General features: G+C 38.3%; 1 protein-coding gene across 1 annotated transcript in view; it reads right to left on the reverse strand.

Moving 5' to 3' along the window:
- The window catches only part of LOC125239451 (protein madd-4), a 699588-nt gene that overhangs the window by 148109 nt on the left and 523745 nt on the right, over positions 1 to 27734 (reverse strand). Inside the window, exon 4 of the mRNA XM_048147057.1 lies at positions 20645 to 20737. Within this exon, the coding sequence (XP_048003014.1) occupies positions 20645 to 20737 (93 nt within the window). The remainder of the gene's footprint in view (positions 1 to 20644; positions 20738 to 27734) is intronic.

A 27734-nucleotide genomic window follows, 5' to 3' on the forward strand; every position in this document is an offset into this window, starting at 1 on the left:
GCTATTTAAGAGCTTCTCGGCCATCTTCATGTGTCTGATGATGAGGCTCATGGGTGGCTCCCTGAAGTATACTGTCAGTAACTTTTAATAATGTAGTTTTGGATGTTGTTTCTTTTTTATAGTTTTGATTTAAATATGGATAATTCGGTCTGAAATAAACGATTTTTTTAATTACATTGTCAACAAAATAAAAAAAGTAAGAGTAGCTGTCAAAGCCGAAGGTCTGGCCTACAGAGAGTGGCCAAATCACCGCCTTCTGTTCTAACTCTTGATCCAATCCAACCACCTGGCGAGAGTATCTCAGGAAACAGGAGAGTAACTCAGGTTGAAACTTGAGACTGTCCGGTGAAACGACTATCAGGACAACCGTCGTCGAATCCACATCCCACATAGCAGTTCCCATGGTAGAAATCCTCACACCGTGCCCCTTTCCCGGATAAACTAACTTACTGGTTAAATTTAAATTCACCTTGCTTTTAAAGTAATCCCAATGAAAAGAACAAGTCGTGAAAGCATGTACTGCTCAATAGAAAACACCTACGATTCAAAATATAGGTACTCGTATTTGCCAAAAATATCGTGATACATACAAAAATAGCTCTCAACAGAATAACTGTTTGCGTGAGCGTACCGCCGATATTTCAAAATACTGGCTTGCAAACAGAATCACAAACTCATATTTGTCTTCTATTTTCGTTACGAGCTTACGGAGAATGGGTCGAACGTGTCTGCACTTGGACCAATGTGGATCTAATATACTATAAACCGAAAATATAAACCATGTTCGAACTCGTCATGTCCATGTTCGCTGTCCGTGTGGTGACGGGTTAAGAATTTCACCACCCCCCTTCCTTCATGTGGGTTAAATTGTGGCGTAACGTGTCACTGCAGTGTCACAGTTTCGTTTTCTTTCAACCCCTTATTTGCCAAGAGTGGCACTGAAACTTGAGTAGTTTCATGTTCTCTGTCTACCCCTTCATGGGACACAGGCGTGACTGTATCTATGTATGTATGATCGAACTTAAAATCTGAAATGGATTCCTCGGAGTTAGCGTACATAGTATGGACCCTTCATTTACGAAGACCCATGTGTTCATGCAACTAAAGTTAAGCTATGTACTACGCGCGGCAATCGAGTGATATTCTGTACACAGTTGCTTTACAGACGTTAAATTTCAGGCTCGCGGCGGCTAGATTCCTTGCACTGCGCGAGCACTCATGCCTGATGACTCGAATTAAGTACATCCGAATTTTTAAATATTTAAATTAAAGTTATATTTGAAATCTATGCGACTTCGTAAAATACACGGTCTTTGTTTGCTGGTTATATGAGGAACATACACAAAACAGGGGTACCTACATTCAAACAGATGTTTTGTCTAAGAAGCCAGTTTGTTGAACATTCGTTGGCACTCCTTCCTTCGAGGTAAACTTTAAGAAAATTTTGGACGTCAAATATAGAGTCAAAGCCTCTTTCTCTGTCTAAAGTGACGTGATTTTAACACCCAACCTCGGATCCTCTTGTTGAATGTTCGCCGGATTAGTCATCTGTTCTGAAAAGGTTAACTTTTCAGGGTTTTCGTAATAGAGATCCATAGATAAGTTAATTTAGGGATGGCTTGTTTTATATCAATCCTGAAAAGTTACGCGTTTCTCAGAAAAAACAAATTATGACTAACGAAAATATGGACAAACGATACATTACAACCTCAGACTTTATGGCAACCAAGATCTGACAGCATACGAGGAATTCAAATCTTGTTTCATGCTTCAAAAAAAAATGTTGTTTAAATTTGAAGACCTTGAAAGTTACAAGATCAAGTTTTTAAATTCCGAATGAGTTCCGAATTCACCAGTGCACAAAAGACCGTTAAACCTCGTTCACGCTTGCACAGATTAGCACATTCACAAAAAAGTGGCAAATGCACCAAAAACGTGGCAAATGTACCTTGGAACCATCCAATTGTCAACCGTATTACGAGGAAATAGGTGTACCCCCCAAGGTGCGCAGCCAAATATACAAACGCTCACGATAATATCTGTTTCGTAGCTATCTATCTCTATCGCTCTTGCGTACTGGCGCGACAGAGCTAGACTGATTTTCTGTTGGCGTCAGCCGTCGACGATTTCCATTCGGCTACGCCGGCAGGCAACTAAAGAGTGTGTGTTTGTGACCAAATTATCAACCTTGTTGTAACAAGATAAGGTACATCTAAAGTCAGTGTACAATGTGTAAAATTTATGACGTCGTTAGGTATGCATGGAGCCGGGTTTACGTAAAGCAAAAAGTGTTGCTTTACACATCATCGTTTGCGTCCGGTTTATCGTGAGAAGTGCACTTCTCTGCGCGGTTTTCAAACCTTTTTTGTTGGAGGAATAAAGGATAAAGTGTAGCTAATAGCTATGCTCCTACCTTATTTTTAGAGTCTCGTTATTTTATAAACCTATTTGATAATAGTTGTACATACAGATAATCAAGTTAGTTACATAGAGGGGTAGGCAGGGATCACGGAAATGCGGCAACCTTGAAGTCGACACTTAAAAATTGATTAAAAATGTGGGGTCCAAGGTTTAAATGTTAAAGAAAATAATATTGTCTTCGGTTACGATAGTTACTCATGAAATAAAACCATGGAAACGGATTAAATCGCGTATAATAAATTTACAGTTCATCCCGACGTTTCGAACACTATACAGCGTTCGTGATGACTGATGGTCAATGTCATAAAAATTTTGGTTTTCGCGGGCTCTTTAACCCCCGACGCAAAAACGACGGGTTGTTATAAGTTTGACGTGTCTGCCTGTCTGTTTGTCTGTCTGTCTGTGTGTGTGTGTCTGTCTGTGGCATCATAGCTCCCGAACGGATGAACCGATTTAGATTGAGTTTTTTTGTCTGAAAGCTGAGTTAGTCGGGAGTGTTCTTGCCATGTTTCATGAAAATCTGTCTACTATGTCGCGGTCGGGGGTTTTTTCAAAATTTTAATTTTGTGGTTAGGTTATTAGTCGTAAGACTTGGTTGACTGTTTAAATTTATTATTAACTAGCTTTTGCCCGCGGCTTCGATCGCGATAGAAAGAGACAAAAGGTAGCCTCCATCCCTTCAAGTGTCTCCACTTATAAAATCACGTCAATTCGTCGCTCCGTTTTGCCGTGCAAGACGGACAAGCAAACTTAGCAAACAGACACACACACTTTCCCATTTATAATATTAGTATGGATTATTAACTAGGTGGATGTCATAATTGTGTTTACTTAACACATCGTGCCATGTGTGCAGTTACCAGTTACTATTAATTTACTTTAGCACTAGCAAATAGCATAGAAGCCAACTTTAAATCTGGTATTGACACACAACAAAGCATATTATGTTCCAGATATTGTATGAAACAGGATCCTGAAAATAGACATTGAATGAGAGTATCACAACTCCACACAATACGGAGGATTGACAATAGAGCGACCTAGGGTATGAATAACTAGATGCCTGACCTAGCTATTTATAATAAATGCGTGTTATTAGCTGAGCGTTTCTTTTTTTTCGCCACTTTTATGAAATGTGATTTTTTTGAAAAAAAAATATGGTATTTCTACTCAGAATCACTAGCTTCTTCAATCATAGTAGTTTAAAAAATTGTCCCGTACTATTTTTTTTTTATTTTGTTACCATTTTCCATATATGTTGTGTGGGATAACAAAAGAGGAAAGTAACAAGAATGTATGGAAATTCTGGGACACTTTTTGTCTCCCAGTGAGATTGAAAGTACTCGTGATTCTGAGTACAATAAAATTGACCTAAAATTCCCTAAAAAAAACAAAATAAAAAAAAGGCAAAAAAAAGAAATGCTCGGCTATGTGCGATAGAAAACGATCACATACACAATATTATATCGTCGCCCACACCCATAGTACGAGCTTTGCTTAGTTTGGGACTAGGTTAATCTGTGTAAGGTGTACAGTAGTGGAAAAATCTATCATACTGGGGGTGTTTAAATGAACGTAATACAAAACATGTTTTTCAAACTCGTCTTCCTATTGCTAAAACACTATGTTAGGTCGCGTGTTGTTACTCTAGTTAATAATAAATTAGTATCTATCATTGTTTCCCTAAATTTTGTTATTTTGGTCACAACATGGTTACCCTACCTAGGTTGTTAAGACAAAATAGTTTGAACCTAGTTTTGTAGTATAAACTCACCTTTATGTTTATCTAGACTGACATTTTATGAATAAAATGCATTTTGACATGTTACCTGTCACAATAATCAACACATTGATAACTGACAAGACACCTACAACTGACGCCATGCCTGACGTCACAATGAGTGACCAGTGACCACACTTCAAGAATTTGATTTATTTATTTTGTTAGAAAATTAACAAAATTTAATTACGTAGAATTTTAAGATCTGGATACGTGCATTGTATTCTTGGTCGTTAATAGAGCCGGAGTCACTTATTTTGTATTACGTTCATTGAAACAACCTTTACCTATATCAAGCCTATATTATATCGAAAACAATAAGTCTAACTTTCTTAAAATTAGACGTTTATATCAATTAAACAACTGACTATAGGGCCATCATTACAAATATGTATTCATAATGATAATCCAATTAAATAGTTGTTTAAGTACTAACGAGTATTTTACATAAAACCAACGTGACTCAGGGGACTGTAACCATGGCAATAACAGGCAAGAAAAAGTTGATTCATCCATCTACTAATGTATAATTTGTAAAACATGGAAAAATATTGATTAAGGTACAGCGGGGCGTAGGGTTAGAGCCGGCGTAGCTTTATTTGACGTTCATATGCGCATTAATATACCTACTTGAAAAATAAATATTTCATTTTCATTTTCAATCTACGCTGGCGATCAATTGTAACTGATAATTTTTTTCATTATTACACTATGATGTTGAGTTCTACATGTATCCACTGAACACGCCTACCATTATACAATGTGTGTACTCCATACAGGCGAATATTTGGATAACGATTAGTATTGGACCTAAGGAGCCTAACTACATTTTTTTTTATTGAATAGATAAGATATTTTTTTTCATACATAATAATTCAGCCCGCAATGTATTACGTCCACATCAATTAGCGTACCTACCTAAACGTCATTACGACATGACGTTTATGTCATGTCAAGTTAATATGGACGGCGTACATTGCTGCTTGGTCAGATTTAAAAAAATAATTGCTCTTTATTAACAACACTTTTTAATAAAATGATTATATTATATGATTTGTATGGTTAGATACTATAACTGGATACATTATTCGCCCGTATGGAATCCACACACTGTATAACCGGCGGACACTATTTAATAATGCAAACATTGTAAAACATGGAAAAAATGAACCAGTTACATTGGCGAGATTTACCCCGCTGTACTTTAATTGAAATTAGTGCTAGGAGAAAATGAAGCATGTACTAGTAATTTATGCGCGTGTGCATGATTCATGAACATGTCAAGCGCGAACTGGCCAATCAGAGGCGCCATTTATAAATGTGCATGTGTGCGTAAACATCCGATTGGCTATTTACATAATCTGACTGCTGGTCTGATGCTAGCTTTAACATACGTCAAAATATAATACGATGTAGTGAGAATGCTTAATTTCAGTCAGTTTCAGCACAAAAAGTACTAACGTTGACCAAACTAACACGAAGTTGGGCCATTTTTTTCAAAGTTGTCCACCCCACTTTTTTTGTAACATGGGTATTTTTTACGCGATTAATACTCAGAATCGCGAGCTCTTTCGATCCTGATAGGAGAAAAAAAATGTCCCAAGATTTCCATACATTTTTTCGAACCCCCTATTCCGTTACCGCCATACAAAATGTATGAAAAAATGGTAACGGAATGGGAAAAAACCTTGGGACACTTTTTTTCTCCTATTAGAATTGAAAGAGCTCGCGATTCTGAGTGGAAACCACATAAAAATTTGGAAAGCAAGCCCGAATCAGGCTACGTGACTTCATAGTATTGCTATAAATACTGTTTTAATACCTCTATCGATTTCGATGAGGACTACCTTATTAAAATATGAATTTAGCTTTTGCGGTTTAGGCCTACGTTACACTACGTGTGAGGTAAACGTCCTAAATTCATCTACGGCCAATACCGTACACGTGTATATGATTAGCTGACAGTATATTGATACATGATTACAGGGTTCGAAAATTCGGGAGCTAAGCTAAGCAAGTATGGAGTCAGCTTCTTAAAAATAATATTATTTATGATTTAAATTCCGGGATCCCGGGATTGTATGCAACATCAGAAAATTGTTAATGTGTATCAATTGGACGGTGTTATGGAATAGCGAACTAAGCGCCAAAATCCGAAAAAAAAGTTATGAATGCAGTTCGGATATAAATGTGATAATCTATAGTATTGACTATTTATTTGTTGAAAAATCATGCTTACAGCCTTATTTTAAGGGGTAGAATCAAGCGACACGTTAAAATTTGTATGGCCCTGTGTACTAAGTCGTTACGTAAAAACGAATTGAACGCCAAATTTACTTTTACAAATTATAATAAGCGTATATTCTAAATCGTAAAATCGAGTTAAACGCCATAAAAATGTTATTAATTCGTTTTGGTTTAAAGTTTTGATGATTTATAAACGCAATATCGATTTAACCGCCCTAATAGTGTCGTTTAATTCGTTGTTACATATTTGAAATTGCAGGATATTTCGCTTAATGAGAACTAAGTATCAAGAGGTTTTGTTATATCATAATATCTTATGTGTGTAATTCTGGCTAGTACTAATGAATTATTATTAGTTACAATGCCAATTTTGCCATATATGCTGATTTTTTTGACATTTATTAAAAAAAGTTGATTGGAGAACAAAACTAAATTGTTAGACGGATTAGTCCTAATCATTGTGGAGGAAAACATTGTTGTTGATTTATTTACAATAGCACTATTTACTCAAATATATGGAATTTTATTTTATTCCAGTATTCACTTTACCTCTAACAATTTGCATTAAAGAATCAAGCGACAAAATATGTCTCATAGTACGCTACGACGAAATAAATTAACCTCATCCCAGTATTAGTTCAATAAAGAATCAAGCGGAAAAACGTTAATAACTTCGAAACTTGAATAGGTATGGTGTTATTTTTTTTATCTATTTAAATTATGAACACTTTTATAGGTTCAATGTCAAAATTAACTTTTTTACTTTATAAATGAACTTACAACAACTGATTCAAATTTCAAATCTTTCTAGCTCATTTTCTCGATTTCAACTAACTGTCGCTTGATCACTTATTCCATAACACTGTCCAATTGTCGTTGGGTTATGCCTTTTTTAGCGAATTTCGTCAACATATGTACAATTGTACAAGCCGTTTTAACGATATGTCGGCAGCATGTACAAAAAGGACACGTGTTAGTCCATTTAAGGCCTTAATTTAGGTATTGTGTTTAGATGATAATATTGATAACATAATATAACAACTTTTATAATAATATATCATGACATTGACAAGTACTGAAATTTAACTGGGACATTACTGCAACCATCGTAAATTTTGAATATCTGTCTGTATTCATTCGAATTAACATAAAATAACACGGCTACATCTTACCTCACATAAAAAAGTATTCCAGTATAAATCTCGTGCAATAACAATCAATCAATCAAAAGTCCAGGAATTCACAGCATAAACTGTCGTTATTCGATGTAATACCACTAATTACAGAATCCAATCCATAAAGCAAATCATAAACCGTTGTTGAAAAGCCGTTGAAGATACGTGAAATTGACACCCGAAGGAAAAAAACGTTTGGAAATATTATTTGGAAGGGGTTCGGAAGAAGCTGATATAAGTACAGTGAATACCAGATTCTGTTCTGTTGTAGTTCTGAACTACAGTGGCAACGAGAAAATGTAAAAATAAGCTAATTAAAGACCTCCTCATTAATGTATGTCAGAAAGCACAGCTACCAAACCATTTTAATCCGATTCTTTCATTTGAAATTTCCAGTTTTATTTCGTTACACCCTTTTATTGCTTTAAATACATTTCTATGGCTGTTATTCAAATTACGGGAAGTCCCGGGAAATTTATTAGTAAAACCAAATTGAGTCCGCCTCCATACTAGTCAACATCACGCAAAACAAAAGACTGAGGTCGATGTTTAGGTATAGAAGCTCCCGAATTTCCGATCCCTATAACATGAACCTTTTAGAGATTTTATTATGTGGTCAATCATGAAGTCATGAACTCATGAAAATCCGTTTTCTTGTACATTATCAAAAATACATACATATAATCACGCCTGTATCTCATAAAGGGGTAGGCAGAGCAGTCCAGTGCCACTCTTGGCAAAAAGGGGTTGAAAGAAATCCGAATTGTGACATTGCAGTGACAGGTTGCCAGCCTCTCGCCTACGCCACAATTTAACCTTTATCCCACCGTCGACTTCTACGACACCCACGAGAAGAAAGGGGGTGGTGAAATAAAAAATATGATATTTATTATTTATTTTGATATATGTTTATTGTATATATAAATATAATATTATATTATTTATGTATTTATAAATAAATAAAAATAAGTAAATATAATATAATATATTATAGTAAATATAATAGGTGAGACCAAGGCACATCGTCTCCGCTGGCTTGGCCATCTTATAAGGATGGGTGAGGATCGGGCAGTCAAGAGAGCCATCTGGGTTGTCCAACTGGACGCCGTCCCGCTGGCCATCCTAAATATCGTTGGGCAGATAGAGTGGAAGCAGATCTCCGTGAACTCGGCGTTAACGAGGGCTGGCGAGAGGTCACTCTGGACCGCGTAAAGTGGCGTGCTCTTGTGTTGGAGGCCAAGACTCACTTTGGGTCGTCGCGCCAACAAAGTAAGTAAGTGAGTAAGTATGTATTTATAAATAATGTATATTAGTATGTGCAATAAATATATGTTGATAGGTACTTTGTATATATGCCGATGCACTTTATCTGTGTTTGTCCATTGCCTATTTTCCTCTCTTAGTTATTCTAACGATAGCTGGAAGAGATCCCTTAAGGGAATAAGCTCGCCTTTGTACATAACCATTATAATTATTCACTGTACTTGTAATTTGTTCTGTGCAATAAAGTGCTTACTACTACTACTACCACTACTACATTTACTTTCGTTTTAAAAAGTAAGTATTAAAAGCAAATTTTATAAATATAATTTGCAAAATTAACTCGTGTCATATCACAAACATAAACATTGTAACATTAATAAGGTAAAATATAATTTAATATATCAAGTATAAATTTAGCAGAGTTCAAAGACACAAACATAACAAAATATTTACAGGAAAATTGAGAAAGGAAAATTAATACGTGAAATTACTTTTAACTGAGCAAACAATACAATGAGCGAAAAGAGTAAATATGGGAAATGGAATCAAAAATATGTTTAAATTATTAAGTTAATGAAAACAACACCGAACACAGCTGGGTGAATCTGCGGCGAGAGTAACATGAGTCCCGTTTTTTTGGCATGTTCCATTTATTCAGAATGCAGCTTCCAGTGATAATCTATCTCTAAATAAATGTTACTTTCCCGATTTATGCATAGATCCTATCATTTGCAGCTGTAGTTCAAATAAACACTCAGTGAAGTGCACAGAGTAGTAATAGAACAGAGAGAGTCTCACTGAAGCCCGGCTGTGACCCAACCCAACAATGGCGGACGTTTTTTTTCTAATTTTATTTTATGGATTGGTGGCGACCCTTTAAGCCAGCAATGGCAGACGGTTTGCGATGTGCAAACACGATTTAAAATCAAAATAATTATAAATCAGGTCAAAAGAAAATTAATTCTTCATTTAATTTATCAAAAATTAATTATTTTACTTGAAACTTAGACATAATTATCTTGTTTTTAACAAATAATAATGACTCGGTACGCCGTGTGAAAACACTATTGAAAAAAAAATACTGGTCACACTCTTGTTTTGCAGTTTGTTGGTTTACGATAATGAACATTAATTAATATTGTGATTTTACGCATAACAACGTGTGAAAAGTTGCTCCGTATTTTTTTTTTCTTTCGATTGTTGTCATTTTTACACAGTTTGACAACGCATGAAGGCATATTTTCTTATTTTTCTTCGGACGTTTTCGCCACGGGGGCCTCGATCTGACTGACAGGAGATTAGTGGATGAGGTCATAGGCAGAGTTGTCAATGTGGATGATAGAATCACAGTTTTTTAGTATTGAGCGCTACGTCCGTATAATGTAAGTGTAAGACTAACGTTACTTTTACGTGGATGCACCCAGCTGTCTATTAAGTGAAGTTATTATTGTACAATCTGTATGTAGTAGAACTCTAGTAAATAATGACGTCATACATCAATGAGAACCTTCGAAACTCGTTAGGCATATTATGCATATAAAACCGCAATCCTGGTATATGGTATTGACCTATGGGGGCTGGCTATGTAGGACATTAAAGAGATTGAATTGAATTCATGGCAAAATATTTTGTAAAATTGAAATTACCTGCCAATAGAGATTGTCCCCTTGTATTTATAATAAAACAAAAGTGATAAGTACCTAAAAATAATTTTACACTGTCTCAGAAACAATAAGCCTGTCAGGTAAAAATATACAGTTTCCATTAAACTAAGACCGTTTATTGACAAAATATTACACTATCCACCCTTAAATTAGGTCCAACATACTCCATCATCCCCGTATTCCTCCCCCGTAATGCCAAACTAATTTTCCATAAACAAAACAATAGCGACAGAGCCCAGCTTCCCCTCGGCTCCTGAACTTTTTCCTGTTACACAATAATTAATGTTGCCGACTTTTCTTGTAGGTCGGGAGACCGCGAAGGCAAAAGTACTTCTACTTTATTATTATTATTATGAGCCTATATTATTATTGTGTCCCACTGCTGGGAAAAGGCCTCCCCCTTCTTTCTCCATTCTTCTCGATCTTGAGCTAAAACTTCTACTTTACTTGATAATAATTCTGGCCTTAAGTAAAAAGTTACTTAAACTTACTATGATTCGCAATGCGTATGTAAAGTAAAAAAATAGGTTTTAAGAAACCTTAATAGCATGTAAAAAAACATGCAAGTAAGTATAACGGGTTAGCACTGATTGACTTGCACGTTGTTTGCTCGCGGATTAGCAAAGCTATTTTATAGAGTTTGAAAATATGTTTGGTCAATTTCGTACTACCTCAAAAGTGCCTCATATTTTTTTAAATAATAATTTCGAAGAAAGGTCTCTAGTATAAGAGAAATTATGTCTTAATAGCGATATCTTTAAACTGTGTTTTCAAAAAAACATTCAGTCGAATTGAGAACCTCCTGCTTTTTTGAAGTTAATTAATAAAATTCTTTAAAACAATAATAGTTATTATGAAATTCTTCAATATTCAAAAGAGATTGAAATTTTAAATTTGCAGAAGGTAAAACTTTTTTGGTCTGGTATTAGTTCTTCTTCTTCCTCGTTCCCTCAATACTGAGGATCGCGACCACAAGTTTAGAGTAGCGTGTCTCCATTGAACGCGGTTATAAGCCATGTGGACTGCACGATATAGATAGGCTGCCGCCAGACGACTTAGATTATTGGTATTAGTTAAAGGCTCAGTAAAAAATAAAATGTTCTTAAAATCTTTATTTTATTTATTTTTTATTACATACATGGAAAACCAACAGCTGAAGTTATCAATACAATCCAAAATAAAATTAAAAAGCCAATTACAGGTTCTCACTTATAAAAAACAGATTAAAACCAAAATCTTTCCTATCTTACAAACGTGCAAGTACCTACAGCCACAGGCATCTTACAAGAAAGTTTTTCAATGTCCGTCTCTCGGCCTACACCGAGTTTGTTCCCCAGTTATTGCGAGCGGATCCGTTTTGTTTTTCACTCGGACTTTAATCGTTTTCGTTTGTCCTTGTTAATGATGTTAATGAAAAAGTTCGCTTCTCGCCTTGTGAGAAACGTGACGTTGGTTACGTGTGGCCACTCCCGCTCCCTGCTGAAACTGCCACTCACCCCCTCTTGGTTACCTCTTGGTCGACCTGTTATATTTCACTCTTACAAGCATAGTACGCGTTCACTTACACGAGCTTAGACTGTGTGCTAGGAACGCGCCTCTTTCATATATTTGATCGCCAGTGTCCGAGGTGTGGTTTAAGTAGATATTATATTTGACTTTTGAGCTTAGCTTGTTAGCTTAGACCACAAAATCCACACTTAATATTTAATATTATAAATGGGAAAGTGTGTGTGTCTGTTTGTTTGTCCGTCTTTCACGGCAAAACGGAGCGACGAATTGACGTGATTTTTTAAGTGGAGATAGTTAGAGATGGAGAGTGACATAGGCTATTTTTGGTCCCTTTCTAAAATGGGAGGTGGAAGTTTGTATTGAGCATTGCGCAATTTTCGAATTTAATGCGCGAGCGAAGCCGCGGGAAAAAGGTAGTATAATATAATAGTACAAGTACAAAAGGCTCACTGCTTTGATGTAACTCCATGTTTGACGAATAAAGTCTAAAAAAAAGAGTTCTTCGGAAACATAAAAAAAACAAATGCTCCATTAAATGGTGCCAGACGTTCAGTTAATGTTCCGGTAGATGGCGTTGAACTGAACATTCCAACAATAGGCTACTTGCCTCTTAGTCAAATCAGCTTCTTTTTAAGAACTGTCAAAACGATTTGAACGACTTGCTAATATGCAATTTATATGAATTTGAATTGAGTGACGTCACGGTCAACTCATTTACTTATATTTCTACCTGACTTATCAAATAGAAATTGGATTTAAAGATAACATCTGTCCATGTTTTTCTTATAAATATTAATATTATTTCGTACATGGTATAAAATATTTTATTTTAACTACAGTCAAGTTCCCTATTTTAACACACATGTTAAGTAAACTGAGTGAGTAAAAAAAATGTCTGAACTGGGGTTCAAAGGTTTTAATTCCATGTCAAGAGAAGACGGTCTTTGCACTTTGAAGTACTGCACATTAAATGAAATTAATACTAAAATTTTTAGTCGAATCTTTTTGCGGAAAATTATAGTCATTGTATGGAAAAAGTGATTATGTACTTTTACGGCTGTGTGTTTCATATTTATTTATCTTAAGCCTCTTTTAGCGTGACCCACATTTCTATTCTCCATTGCATCATATTAGCGACGCCCAACCAGGCGAAATAAAAGAAGTGCAGCGCGAATTCACAAGCGCGGGTACACGCTCGCTTTCTGTGTGGTCCAAGGCATAAGAGACAGCATGACTTATAAGGTACGGTGACCTAGATGGCATTACACCTTCGGGGTACGCTCAGCTAGATGGCGCTAATATTAATATTTGACATTTTAACACATATCAAGCTAAGAATATGGGCCAAATTGTCAAAACTGAGGTTCAAAAGTTTTAAGCCTGTGTCGAGAGATGGCAGTCTATGCACTGTGATTACACATTTTACTTCGATCCCGCCTTTGATCAGCCTTTGATCCCGGAAAACGCGAATTTTCGAGCTTTCGTGCGTTTTTCTTTCACGTTAGTAAACGCAACATATGGTCGTTACTTTCGCCGACCGTAAAAGGTCGGCCTAACTAATGTTCGCAGGCACATCGCGGGTGTCAGGGTTTCGAATCCCGGCAAGAAATATATATATTTTTTTGTATTTATAAGAGTTTTTTTTTTATCTAAAGACGTAATATAATAAAATAGAACCGAGCGAAACTCGGTCGCCCAGATATGAATGATTTAAACTGTGAACGCGATAAAATAAAATAATTTCACAAGCAGGTTTGTTCGAGAAGTAGTTCGTGCCTAGGAATCATGCGCCGTTACCCTTCACGTAACCCTTTTAATTTTTATTCTTAAGTAAGCGTTTTAAATTTTATTAGAATATACCTTATGTTTTTTACGTAAAATGGCTGTGACATAGGTACAGACAGTCAGGCGAACAACAACGATACAATTTTAAGGGTTACGAAACACCTAAGGGTTTTTTCAGCATTTTGGCTACTACGGAACCCTGAAAAGCGACTACACCAAAGATGAAAGCCAACGTAAGTAAAAACCCGCTGCTGTCCATATTTTGCGTTCCTGTTAGCTATTGTGTGTGGGCTCTAATAGGAGTGCAAAGAGGCGTAATAAATACGAGCTCGAATTTACAATCGCGAACACGTCCGCGTAGGGACGGCGTGTGGCCCAAGTCACAGGAAATTGGCCGAAAATTAAGTGAAAACCTTAGTTTTAACCCCTGACGCAAAACCGACGGGTGTAATAAGTTTGACGTATCTGTAGGTTTGTGTGCATGGCTGTCTGTGGCATCGTATAGCTCCCGACCGTATGAACCAATAGTGATTTAGTTTTTTTTTTGTTTGAAGGCTGAATTAGTCGGGAGTATCCTTAACCATATTTTACGAAAATCGGTCCACTATGACGGGGTTTTTTTCAAAATTTTAATTTTGTGGTTAGGTTATAGTGTATAAAATTCAGCCTCTAACTAGACGTGTTGGAATACGTTACACGATAGCGTAAAAGTCAATAAAAGTGTTCCTACCCCGGACAAAATTTCAACACCTCAAGACAAACAAAGTCTTGAGGTTGGGTTCAAATCCACCATCGCAATAAAATTAGGTGTCAGAATAGTGTCAAGAAAATATTTAGATCAAAAAACATATTTTCTTATTTTCCAGTAATTATAAAATGTAATGTTTTGATAAGATGTGGCTTGCCGAGGCCGAGTTTACTGTCCCTCCCATAGTGTATGTCTTCATAACTGAGAAATGACTAAAAATTTCTCAAGACAGTGGCGAAGTGCATTGCAATAATACATACCTACTTGATAGATTTCATTTAAATCGGTTTCTATATAAAAAGAAACAGTCTTGTCATTGGCTCGCATTTCGATCATTTCCATAACACTTCAAGGGCATGCCATAAAACGTTTATAAGTTCCATAACAAGTTATAAAATCTGAATCGGGCTCCAGTGTGTTATAAAAGCGACGCCAAACAAGGTAAAAGAAGCGGGCGCGAATTTACAATTGCAAACATACGCGAGTATTCATATGGCGTGTGGTACAAACTACTGTACAAGCCACAGGAGACAATACTGACTTTTTTTGTATACTTGCTTATAATTATAGTCTATGACTATACTGTAAGCGAAAAATAATGCGGGCTTTTCACAAGATATACAAAGGATTCGGGAATTTTTTGGGCTTGAAATAAACGGAAGAGATACTTATTCCTTTTTAAACTACTATTGTTTACTTTATTACTCATTATTAGATTTTTATAACTTATTTAAAAACATCAACTCACATACATATACATAAGTAAGCACAGAACATGGATAACAGTGTTTTAAAAAAATCTTTTTATAGGTTTGGGTGCATAAAAATAAAGGCAACTTGTATTCTGAGTGATAAAAAAATCATGGCTATTAAAGACTTGAAAAAATAAAATAGTAATAGAGAGAGAGAGTAAACTTCAGAAACATGACTGTCAACTAGCACATAGTATTGAGATTTGAACAAATGTATTGTCTACTTTTTATAGTAGCTACCTTAAGTTTGTTACTACCAAATTCGACAGCGATAGGGCAAAATGCAAACTCACAAATGCTTTTTAAGTCGCAAATATACACCAGCAGCTTCAACAGACTAGCATCATAACAGACGTGAAGTAAAGCCAACGACATAATAAAAATGCGCGCCAATTTACAATCACGAGTGCTCGTCTGTTGTGTGGCCCAGGTCACAGGCGGTAGCGTATTTAATCCGCTTACAGCGGCTCACCGAAAGTCCGTGGTGCGAGATACGTGGCAAACTACCAAAATGCTTGACAATAATATTTAAGTACAATTTCACCTTCTTAATGTGCTAAGAACAGGTAGCAACATTTTCTAGCAGCAGCGTTTGAATAAAGTAAAAACGCTTGTGAATATACAAATGCAATTCGATTCAATAATATACAGTTGCAATTTTTTATTCCTATAAAATTTGTCTTAGTTTTTACAGGTTCTATCTACAAATGAAGGAATGGCTCAAATATAAAGAGCATTTTATATACGCAGTATACAATTTGTGAATTTAAAGCATGATGAAGCAGTAGTACATTAACAACATTTTTCTAACCAACTGCACTACTATTATACAACGAGAAAAAATAACAATGCAAAACAGTTGATCCACCCAAGAAACAACGGTGGCAATAGCAAAAATCCCCACAAGCCCTGTATTTGCGAAACAAGGTAACGGTTAGAACGAGATGCGGTGCGAGAATTTATAATCGCGTGCATACGTTTGCACTAAGCTAGGGTGTGGTCCGAAGGACGAGCGACGGCGATTAAGACTCAAGCGACACAAGGTAATGGTTAGAATGAGCTGCGGCGCGAGAACTTATAATCGCATACATATTACATACGTTTGCACTAAGCTAGGGTCTTGTCTAAAGGATAAGCGACGGCGATTAAGAGTTTGCTTCGTTATTAAAACTGTTTCATTTAAGTCGCAGGATTGTTCAGATAGAGACTTGTGACTTTTATAGAGACTCGGGGGCTCTTTGAAATATTTGATTTTTGAACAAGAAAAACAAGATTGCACTTTAACTCTGTCATTTAATAACAATAAATGTTGCTGGGGTCTTTTTTGATAAAGCCTAGTCCTAATAAGCAGCAGTAACTTGCGCGCAATGTGGAATCTAAACGAATATTAGAATACATTATAATCCGCCTCCTCTCATGACTCGCGCCTCGCTAACAAACGAAACAACTGACACAGTGCCATATGTAAATTCCAACCCCCAGGGTTCTCAACTTCAATTTGTCAAGCGCAGTTTTTCACAACTCTATCATCTACAACTTAAAGTTTATCTTCGCGAATCAAATCTTTGATTAGAATTCGGTGAATTTCTGAACTGAATGCCTAACCATCGTTACAATTGCTTATGCTTCGTATCGTGGCTGATTCTGTGGCGTGATAGAGACAGACTGCGTTTTGATTGCCATGTGGCGTCAACGATTGTCACTTCAGTTAGTGGTCTATTTCACCATTTTCTCTTGACACCAAAGACTCTTGACACTGACAATGAGGAGGCACACTGACATTTTATCCCGCCAGGCGGCGCCTGTGCAAGTGCCTAGGCATGTCATTCATAAGTGAGAGAGAGAGAGAGAGAGAGAGAGAGAGAGAGAGAGTAAAATATCATAGAATAGAATAAAAAAACGTTTATTGCAGAAACCATCATCTCGCTCTTACGTAATAAATTCTTTATCTGTTCAATGGACTAATAAGGTGGCGCCATCTGTCATAACCTTTAAGTGTGTCTCCTCATTCTGTGTCTATTTCTGGTTTGATGAGTAAAATTGTAACTCAGCGTCAATATTTCCTCGTTGAAAAGGCAATGAACAAAGTGTCGGGTAAGTGTCGGGTAATTGTCGGCTAATTGTCGGGCGACAATAGGCGAGACGACTAAAAATACTATAATTAGTCCGTCAGTTAGATTGTCAAAGAATTTTAGACACGTATTTTTTCTTTTTTCTCGTAAACGAAAAACTACGACGGTACAGTGCGTTAAAGTTTCGCGTGACGTCACGCCTAGCTACAATTGTTACTTAGAAGTGACGTCACAAGCCCCACTCCGGAATTTTGATGCTCTATATGTTTTTATTTTTTCATTAATTAGAAAAAGCGAAAAATATGTGATTAGTATTTTTGGACGATCTAACTGACGGACTAAACAGAATGCCATTTTTTTATGTAGTCATCATCCCTATTGTCACTTGTGAAATAGGCCACAGACCGGCTAGTTTGAAATTCACACTTTGAATTTAGAATAATCGTATCTATTATTGAACCGTGAGCGAATTCGGAAATGCCCCGGCATTTATTATTTAATCAAAATGGCCAGAATATTCGGTGGATTTCAGTGTCTTAATGACATAGTTGTGTTCGAAATTTCGAATGTCCGTATTTATTTCGAAATTTAGTCCGTAGTATTTGAATGGATGAAATTAAACTAATTAATATCAGGCAGTTATGGTTTTTTATCGCATTGTATGTTTGTTGTGTCAGAAATTTTTGGTCGAAGTAAATCGAAGTATCACTCTGATTATAAAATGTATAGATTTTTTATTAATTTTTTTTACTCCTGTACTTTTTTACTTGACAATTACAGGGCTGTGCACAGAATATTTAAAACCCTAAATTACAAATCTAAATCTAAATTTAAATCATGTTTTTTTTTATACTACGTCGGTGGCAAACAAGCATAGGGTCCGCCTGATGGAAAGCGGTCACCGTAACCTGTGGACGCCTACAACTCGAAGAGCGCATTATATTTCTTGCACTGTGTTTTATTTTAACTATAAAACTCCCGTGAGACTCATACATATTTAAAAATATTTTAAGCGGGTTACTCACGTATTAAGTCGATATAGCGTTCGACATGTTTCGGCTCAATTTCGAGAGCCTTTCTCAAGAGTAGCGACACCCCGCCTTTACATGTCGAGAGCGCGACGCATACTGCGGGCGCTTGCTCGGTGCGCGCGGCTGCTGAGGACAGGCGCAGGGGGGGTCGGCGGCGCGGGCGACGTCACCGTGGCGAGATCGGAGCTACCCACTATACGTAGTATGAAGGGCCGGGACACCCACAGCTCTGCGGTGACAGAACACGTATTGGATTCGGACACGACGCACTATGTAAGATTTGATAGGGTAACCGTACTGGCGCGAGAAAAGTTCTTCGTTCAGCGGAAAATACGGGAAGCTATAGAAATTAGTCGTCATCCTAATTTCAATCGTGACAGTGGTTGGTCTGTGCCACCGAGTTGGAAAACAGTTCTAGGCACTACGTCGGTCCCCAGTGTAAACGCACCCTTAACAAGTGACGTAATAAGTGTTGTGTGCAATCCTGCTTTTGACAAAAGTAACATAGTGGGTAGCTCCGATCTCGCCACGGTGACGTCGCCCGCGCCGCCGACCCCCCCTGCGCCTGTCCTCAGCAGCCGCGCGCACCGAGCAAGCGCCCGCAGTATGCGTCGCGCTCTCGACATGTAAAGGCGGGGTGTCGCTACTCTTGAGAAAGGCTCTCGAAATTGAGCCGAAACATGTCGAACGCTATATCGACTTAATACGTGAGTAACCCGCTTAAAATATTTTTAAATACTGTGTTTTATTATTAACTTTAGTACCTATTTAGTTAATGAATGCTAACTATTTATGAAAAACTGTAAAAATATAGTTTTCATGAATACTGCATTTTAGGCATTTCGAGAAAGTGAAGTTTTGGTTTTATGTTAATTTGACTTTTAGACATTTTGAGAATACGGTAATTTGAGAAGTAGGTTTAAGTCATTTCAAGATTGAGACATTATGAGACCAATCTGTTTTGGCATTGCGACGTTTTAGGAGTATGGTATTATAAAATTTGGTTTTAACTAACCGTGATCTCCAGTTCTGAGCTACGGTACTGTTTACATTGATCTGACATTAATAATAATAAATCCGTTTATTGCAGACAACATAATTATGGTCCAATTAAAATAACAGTACAATTAAAAACAAATAAATCACAGTTCAAAATAAAAAATACATAATTTACCAGTAGTTTCAAAAATTAAAATTATACTTGCGACAATACTGACATTTTTTTTCCTGTTTATATTATATCATTTTAAAAGATAAAATCATAAAAACTCACAGATTAAATTAGAATTACATATAGTCCTAGGCTACTTAAAATTCAAATAAATATATTATAATTATAAGTCAATATATAAAAATGTCAGAAATGTCAGCAATAAATAAAATAAAATTAAAATTATAAAATTACATTTGATTTAAATTATAAAATTAAATTGAAGAGGGCTTTCATGTGAAAAATAGTGAAATCGCAACCGAGCGCTTAATCATACCGTGTGTGGTATCTAAAAAGGGGTTTGCGAGTAGTTTACAAATATATAATATAACATATTATAAGACTTTTTCTACTTGGTCTAACAAAGTATGAGAAAATGTCCAGAAGTGATAATAATTGTGACGGTGAAGGCTCGTTTTCAAAAAATTGCCAAAAATATATAATAGTAATTTATAATCACTAAGGCAGGCAATTTTAGTAAACGTTGTAGATTAATTTAGTACGAAAATAACTTCGATGTGATGTAGATTTTCAATGAAATTGTCACTTAATTTTAGGTAATTTCTGAAAAAAATTGAATTCGTCTTAGCCTCGTTTACTATTTTTCAATACCTTATAATAAAAATGTAGTCTGAGATGATTGTAGTACAGGATATACATTTTATAAATTTACCAGTTTCAGTATTCAAAATTGTCCAAATTTTACAAATAATATCGACTAATTCAGCTCTATACGCGGGTTTCCCTAAACATGCATCAGAGAAAATATCATAATTAATTTAGTGAGTTAGTTTTTAAAAATCTAGTCTGATATGAATCAAGACAATAAGATGCTCTAATTGAAACTTAATTAAAATATATATAATAGATAACGGAAAGTGTAGTTTTTCACCGACTAAAACTATCAATTTTACATTATTTTGACGTTTTTCTTGAAAGCACCCTTAAACATTACTCTGAATACTCTGATATACTGCTGTCGCTTACCTTGCCATGGTGTGTGGAGTTATCATGTTCTCCAAGGTCCGGGTCCTCTGTTGAGATATCGTGCCCGTGTCTGTGTGTGCTGCCTCCTAATATCTGCAACAATAAATATAAACACATCAAGTAATTGCTGCATAACTAACATAGCTTAAATGAAATGATGGAATGGGATGCATGGTTTATCTTATAAAGAGAGAAAGGAAGAAAAATATTTTTCATCACACCCGCAGTTTTAATGTGCTATTGTACGCAGGCGGAGCGTGAGTTATAGAAAAATCGTTCTCCCAAGGGAATAATGAAATTTCTTGTACCGTACTTAACTTTTTTACATCTATTTTCATATTTTTAAAAGGTGCCTAAAATAGAATTAGAATTACAAACTCAGGTTAGTTTGCAAGAAGCAAATAATATTATTATTTATTTATTTAATCAAAAAGTAACACAGAATTACAGTTTACTCCAAGGCACTGTGAAACTACAAAATACAAAACATGACTCACAAAAAAAATAAATACAAGGACATACAAAAACTAAACAAATTAAACATTAGATGAATTATTATATTTCATTTATAGGAAGGTGCGATATCATTAATGTTCTTTCTCGCATTTTTATATCTGTGACGCCGTCGCATCGCATCGCCTGTCATCGATAGTTCATCGACGTCGCCAAGACACTTCCAAAGATCAAAGTTTTGATTTCGTCGCGTCGCCTCACCGTCGCGCGACCATAATTTGTCCACGCAAATCACGGCGTTACGTTTTTCTTCCACCATTCTTCCACACTCCAAAAGCACTTCGCAAACTTATTTTTTACACTAATCAAACTTCTCAAACACCATCTTAAACAAAAATAATACCAAACTATGCATAAGCCGCTTCCACTGGCATTTGCAGTGAAAAGCAACTTGCAAACAGCTAAGATCGATTTTCAATTTGAAATCCCGCTGAATTTATGCATTCCAAAGTCTAGGGTACATAGCCAAATGCACAAATGCTCACGATAATATCATAATCGTAGCTAGCTATCTCTATCGCTCTTCCCCATTGGTGTGGCAGAGCCAGACTGCCTTATTACGTCCGCTTTGTGTGGTAGGGCACAGCACGGCGGTTCATCTCGCTCGAATCTAGAGCAGAGCCCAACTGGGGAAGTACCTCCGCCTTACAGAAGACCGCCGCCAAATAGCACTAGACCATACTCATAGAGTTGTGTTCCTGCCGGTGAGTAAGGCTGCCAGAGCTCAACGAGGGTGCGGTGTGCTGATTGACGTGAGGACCTACGGAACTAATTGGTTCCGTCTATTGTCTTTTGAGTCGTCGGCAACCCGGACCCTCCTTGGAACTTGTACACTCTTTTTGCCGTGTAATTAACACAGCAAAAGGGAGTGCACAAGCTTCTAATGGGTTGGCAACGCGCATGTGACACTCCTTGAGTTGCAGGCGGTCTTAGGAGGACCGTATGCTTGTTTACCACCGACGTAGTATAAAAAAAGGATCGGCGACTAGCGTCAACGATTGTCGATTGGCTAGGCCGGGAGATGATCCGAAAATACCATTATAATTTCAAGGAAATACGATCTTCTTGCAATAGTAATAAGAAGCTTAGGTATCGGAACTATTTGAAATGTGTTCAGAATTGAGCAATCGCTTCAAGTGAATAGAAAAATGTGGAATATTTACTGCCTCAGAATATTTTAGACATTTAGTGTACGAAATACAAAGTGATTTTATTTCACAATGAAGACGGAACTTATATGAAAAATGTCATCATCCTCCTTGCGTTATCCCGGGATTTGCCGCGGCTCATGGGAGCCTGGGGTCCACTGTGACAACTAATCCCAAGATTTGGAATAGGCACTAGTTTTACGAAAGCGACTGCCATCTGACCTTCCAACCCGAAGGGTAACCAGGCCTTATTGGAATTAGTCCGGTTTCCTCACGATGTTTTCCTTCACCGATAAGCGACTGGCAAATATCAAATGACATTTCGCACATAAGTTCCGCAAAACTCATTCCGGCCGAAAGACCTCCGGAACGAAAGTCGCACGCACTTGCCGCTAGGCTACCAGCGCTTCTTAACTTATATGAAAAATGTTATATTAATAGCCTACATGGTGTCCCACTGCTGGGCAAAGGCCTCCCCCATGGATCTCCATCCGTCACGGTCTTGAGCAATCTCCGGCCAGTCGCTAAGATATGCGTCCAGGTCATCCCGCCATCTCCGCCTAGGTCTGCCAGATCCTCGCCCGTCTTGCTGCACCCAGACCGTGGCAATTTTTGCCCACCTCTGTGGATGCATGCGACAGACATGGCCGGCCCAGTCCCATTTCAGCTTGGCGGTCTTAACTCCAACATCAGTAATGCCTGTTTTGGAGCGCAGCGTAGAATTACGGATTCTGGATATGAAAAATGTATTTCTATAAAATGTCTCTAAGTACTTTAAAACGGGTTCTGGGTACATTAATATGATAAAATAAAATACATTTACAGTGGGAGCTCAGATCAGACTTTTGCATTTTAATTTTTTTTAAAAGTATAGATACCTAAATATTCATTAACAAAGTCGCATCTTGCTCGTTTTCAATCAGGGCAGGCTCATTGGGACGCTCAATAGCAAAAGCAGAAAGAACTTACAAAAGTAGTAATTGAAAAAAACTACGACTTTTCATGCGCAGCGACCTCTTCAGCTATTCAGGAATCATGTTTCAATCCGGAACCCTCAGTGTTATTCTGATTACTTAAATAGCACGAGCCGATTTCTTTGAAATTTGAATAATACCTTACTACTTATATTGGTATTTAGTGGCTGTAGAATGAGTCCCTCTCGAGTATTTCTCGAGAGTCTACAGTATGGATTTCTTCAAAAAAAGAGCGTACAGATTTCTAGAAGTTCAGAAAGCTGCACTGAGAGAAATTTGCATTGTGAATTTAACAAGTTCGACTTGTTGCGGTTTATCCGTTTGAATCAGCCAAACGTATGTTTAAAACAATATGTGTCAGGTTGTTTTTATAAAATCGACTTGTTGATTCAAATATATTGCCGATTCAAATGACAAGTAGCTTGTTGTTTGAACCAAAGAGCACGTAGGCGCTATTTTAACTAAAAAACTTGTTGAACGAACATGAAAACTGGTTGTATTTTCTCTCAGTGTGTACACTTCTTTTTTGAACGCGCAAATGACTCATGTAAGTGATGATTTTGAATCATAAAATGATTATTAAAATTATGGATTTGATGTAGTTTGAGGCTTTACAGTTAGTAACAATTTTCCTAATGTTGGTCGTGAAAATTATTGTGTTTCACGGACGGTAATACTTATTTGACCTTCATGCCTTGAAACTCACGCCTTAGATTCCTTTTGTCATTAGGGTTCCGTACCAAAAAGGTACAACAGGAACCCTTATGGTGCGACTCTGTCCGTCTGTCTGTCCGTCTGTCACATTCCTAAATATCTCGAGAACTACTAATGAACTTGAAACTTGGAATAGTTGTGAACATTGTAAACCTCTACAAATAGAAAGTATTTTTTTTTTAATATATTAATTTTAATTGTAGAAAATGGCCAAAATGAAAGGGGGGCAAACTGTAAATTTCAAGTTACTAGGTCAAGTGGGGTATCGTTGGAAAGAGCTCAAATTGAACGTAAATAAGCTATTTTTTATAATTTTTTTTGTTGTGGAAAAAAAAAATAATTTTGAAGGAAAATGTAAAAAAAATACCGTTCCCCCCCCTTATCTCCGAAGTTTACCAACGAAAAATTATGAAAATTTTAGTAAACATTGTTTTTATGCTATATATTACAGGAAAAATATAATCGTGTTTGTATTTTGAATACTTTTTTTTAATTCACAAAAAACTTTTCAGATTTTTACTTTCAATTTACCCACCCTTGCGGATGTATATCGTACTTCAAATTAATACGAGATAAACTGTTTAAATCGGTTAACATTATAAAGAATTATCCCTGAAAAACCAGGTCGCGCAAATTAGTTAGCAAATTGACCGGGAGATGGCGCTATACACTATAATACTCATTAGTGCCTATACTTTTGTCTTCTAGTCAAGTCATTAGAGTTATATGAAAATATGAGATTATTTTTACTAGGTAGTTTGAAAGAAAGTTTGTACGGAACCCTCGGTGGGCGAGTCCGACTCGCACTTGGCCGGTTTTTTTTTTATCAGACCAATAAGAATAAAATACTAAGTATAAAACAACAATTTAAATCAATTCAATATTAATGATTAAAATCGTCATTTGTAGCCAAGTTAAAATTTTTAAGAAATAACTTTGCACTTCTGGATAAGATGCAATTTTGCTATCAATCCGTTTTTTTATGGGATATGAGGCAAACGAGCAGATAGGTCGCCTGATGGTAAGAAATCACTGCTGCCCATGAACACCCGAAACACCAGAAGAGTTGGAGGTGCGTTGCCGGCCTCTAAGATGGGTGTACGCTCTTTTCTTGAAGGTTTGGAGGTCGTATCGGTCCGGAAATACCGCTGTCGACAATTCATTCCACAGAAGAATAGCGAAGCAGTTTTCTAAGAATAACGAGCCTTTACCAGCAGATGGTGTGGTGAAAATGATTATTACTTATAGATACCTAAACCGTACCTTTTTAAAAGTTTGTTGGCCCGTTTATTCCCGCCACCTGAGTTGCGACGGAAATACATGTCCAACATTGGATTGCCGCGAGATTAACAGAAGTTTGAAAGGCCGGCACCGAACCTTGGACCGCGCATTTTCCAGCCCAGTGGCTCTTGCGCTACATTAACTAAAGGTCCATGGTGACAGAGATGAGTTAATATTAATGACTGTTAGTCGATAATTAATTTTATACATGATACATAAATGTATGATTAACGAACCGCCGCTGCTATCCACGGGGAGTAAATAATAAAAATGTGTAAGGTCAATACGGGTAAGTCTGTTGCAAGGAAAAGTGTGTCTGGCCTTCACATTTGGCCTTTTTACTCATTGTCCTAGGTGTTTTTGCGGGTTCATACTTTTGCTACTTGCCACTCACAATCAGTGGTAAACGTAAGAACTCTCCATAATCACTGATCATTAGTTTAAATAGGCCTAATGTGAAGACCAGACACACTTTACCTTATGACACACTTACCCGTATTGACCTTATAGTAGGGCGGAGGCGGGTCCATGTGCAAGTGATAATTTGCGACCGGTCGCTCCTTGCGTTGGGTCTGTCTCTATGTCAGATACCTGTCCGGTAGCTGGCATGGTGAATGGTCTCGGGAGTAGCACAGGTTGCAGAGATCCCCGAGGCAAAACTGGTTGTGCTCCTTCCCGAGGTTACCGCCTGTTAACTGCCTGGTTCTACCGTAGAAACAGGTAAGAACGGAAACAACCAGTTGAACTTTCGTAGGGCAAGTTTTGCAAGGGAGCAGACACAAGGACCGGAAGTAGGTGTTGTCATCCGGATGACTGCACCTCCAACTGGGCCAAGTGAGTGAACCATTGTAAAACACCCTTAGTGTAATCCCAACCTATCCATATCCCTCAGATGGGTCGCAATGTTTGCCATCATGATGACGCCGCTGTAGGCTTGACTTCTTTATGAGGACGAGTCTGTAGGGGTGGGATGGTGATGGCAAACAACGATCCGTATCCCGTATAATCAGCCGTAGGCGATGACGTGGCATGTCGCAGCGGGCTTCCCATCCACAAAGAAGGATGGGAGGCGGTAGAATGCCACCCGCGTGTTTGTGCCGTGCGCGGGGACCCGTACGGGTGGAGAAGGAGATCCTGGGAGTCTAGGCGAAGCAGGGGTCTGCGGTCGTTATCCCTGTTAGGCGAAGCTCCTTTGGCTCCATATTCATCTCACACGGGCGGTCTTAGTCTAGCCAGCTAGGATCAATCGGCTGCCGTGTCCAGTCAGATGGCCACAAGGTTAGTTCTCTGGGGTGTAGGGGTCTGTAATCGGCGGAGCACGATTCACTGCGTCGGCTGAGGAGCTGACCAGGGTTTTGGCACCGTGCGGATTCACAGACAACGCATCCTGGATTACTATAGCAGACTTGGTAGCCCTAATGCTTCAATGCATTCCAAATGTGTGGCTCCGTGGTGGGTGGGGAACCAGTTTGCTGAAATTTTTCATTGTCTTTTTATGGATACAAAAGTACCTGTAACGACGGGGGGAGGGGACGCCGTACCCGTACGGGATGAGGCGAAGGCGCATAGCGCAAAGGTTGCTGCACCAGCGATTAGTGGGGCTGTCTGTGACAGATCCACGAGCGTTGGCAGCGGCAACACGTGGACGTCCGCTAGGACGGGGGCCAAGCGTAGGGGCCACGGCGGAGCTGGCCATCCCAACAGCACCAACCCGTCTCTTCCCTTAGGGTTGAAGAGTGGGGGCGCAAAGCAAGCACCCCTCGGGGAGCCGACTAGCGCTGGTGCTGGGGGGATGGGCCGCGGAGCAACGGCCAACTGCGGGAGGGACGTGCCGCTTCCAAATTCTGGTGGGGCGGCTCCGGGCGCCATTGACGACGCTACTGCACCCCAGGGTGTGGATGCGCAGTCGGGTGGAGGAGTAGCCCCAACCAGGAGGCAGAAGAGGCGTGCGAAGGCGCGGGCGAACCGAGACGCGCAAGAGGGGGCCGGACCCTCCACTAGTGGGGCGGGGAGGCAGGCAACTAAGAGGTCACTGGGGGCCAGTGGCGACTCTTCTCTGCTCGCTGGCGACCACAAGCGAACAAGGGTGGGGGGGACGTTCGCTGAGGTAGCGGCGAGCGAGAAGATGGCCATCGTCCCAGTGACCTTTCCAGAGGAGAAGGTGTTGTTGGAGCATAGGTCGGCCATAGTGAGCGTCCTGCTCGTGGCGTTAGACGAGGCGGCCGATCCTATGCCCGACATCACGTTAGGTGCTGTCACGGGGGTGCGCTTCACATCACCTGCGGAGGAAGCGACGCAGTGGGATGGCTCCGCTCGGTGATCGGAAGAGGAGAGATCGGCGGGCGGCGCCTGAAGTCGTGGCTGCCAAAGATCTGCCGAAACCGGTCAAGATGGCCTGGCGTACGGCGATTGATGGCAGTCAGGACGTGGCGCTGGCTCTGCGGGTGATGCAGAGGCGCA

This window comes from Leguminivora glycinivorella, chromosome 2, assembly GCF_023078275.1.
Source record: "Leguminivora glycinivorella isolate SPB_JAAS2020 chromosome 2, LegGlyc_1.1, whole genome shotgun sequence".
Classification (NCBI taxonomy): domain Eukaryota; kingdom Metazoa; phylum Arthropoda; class Insecta; order Lepidoptera; family Tortricidae; genus Leguminivora; species Leguminivora glycinivorella.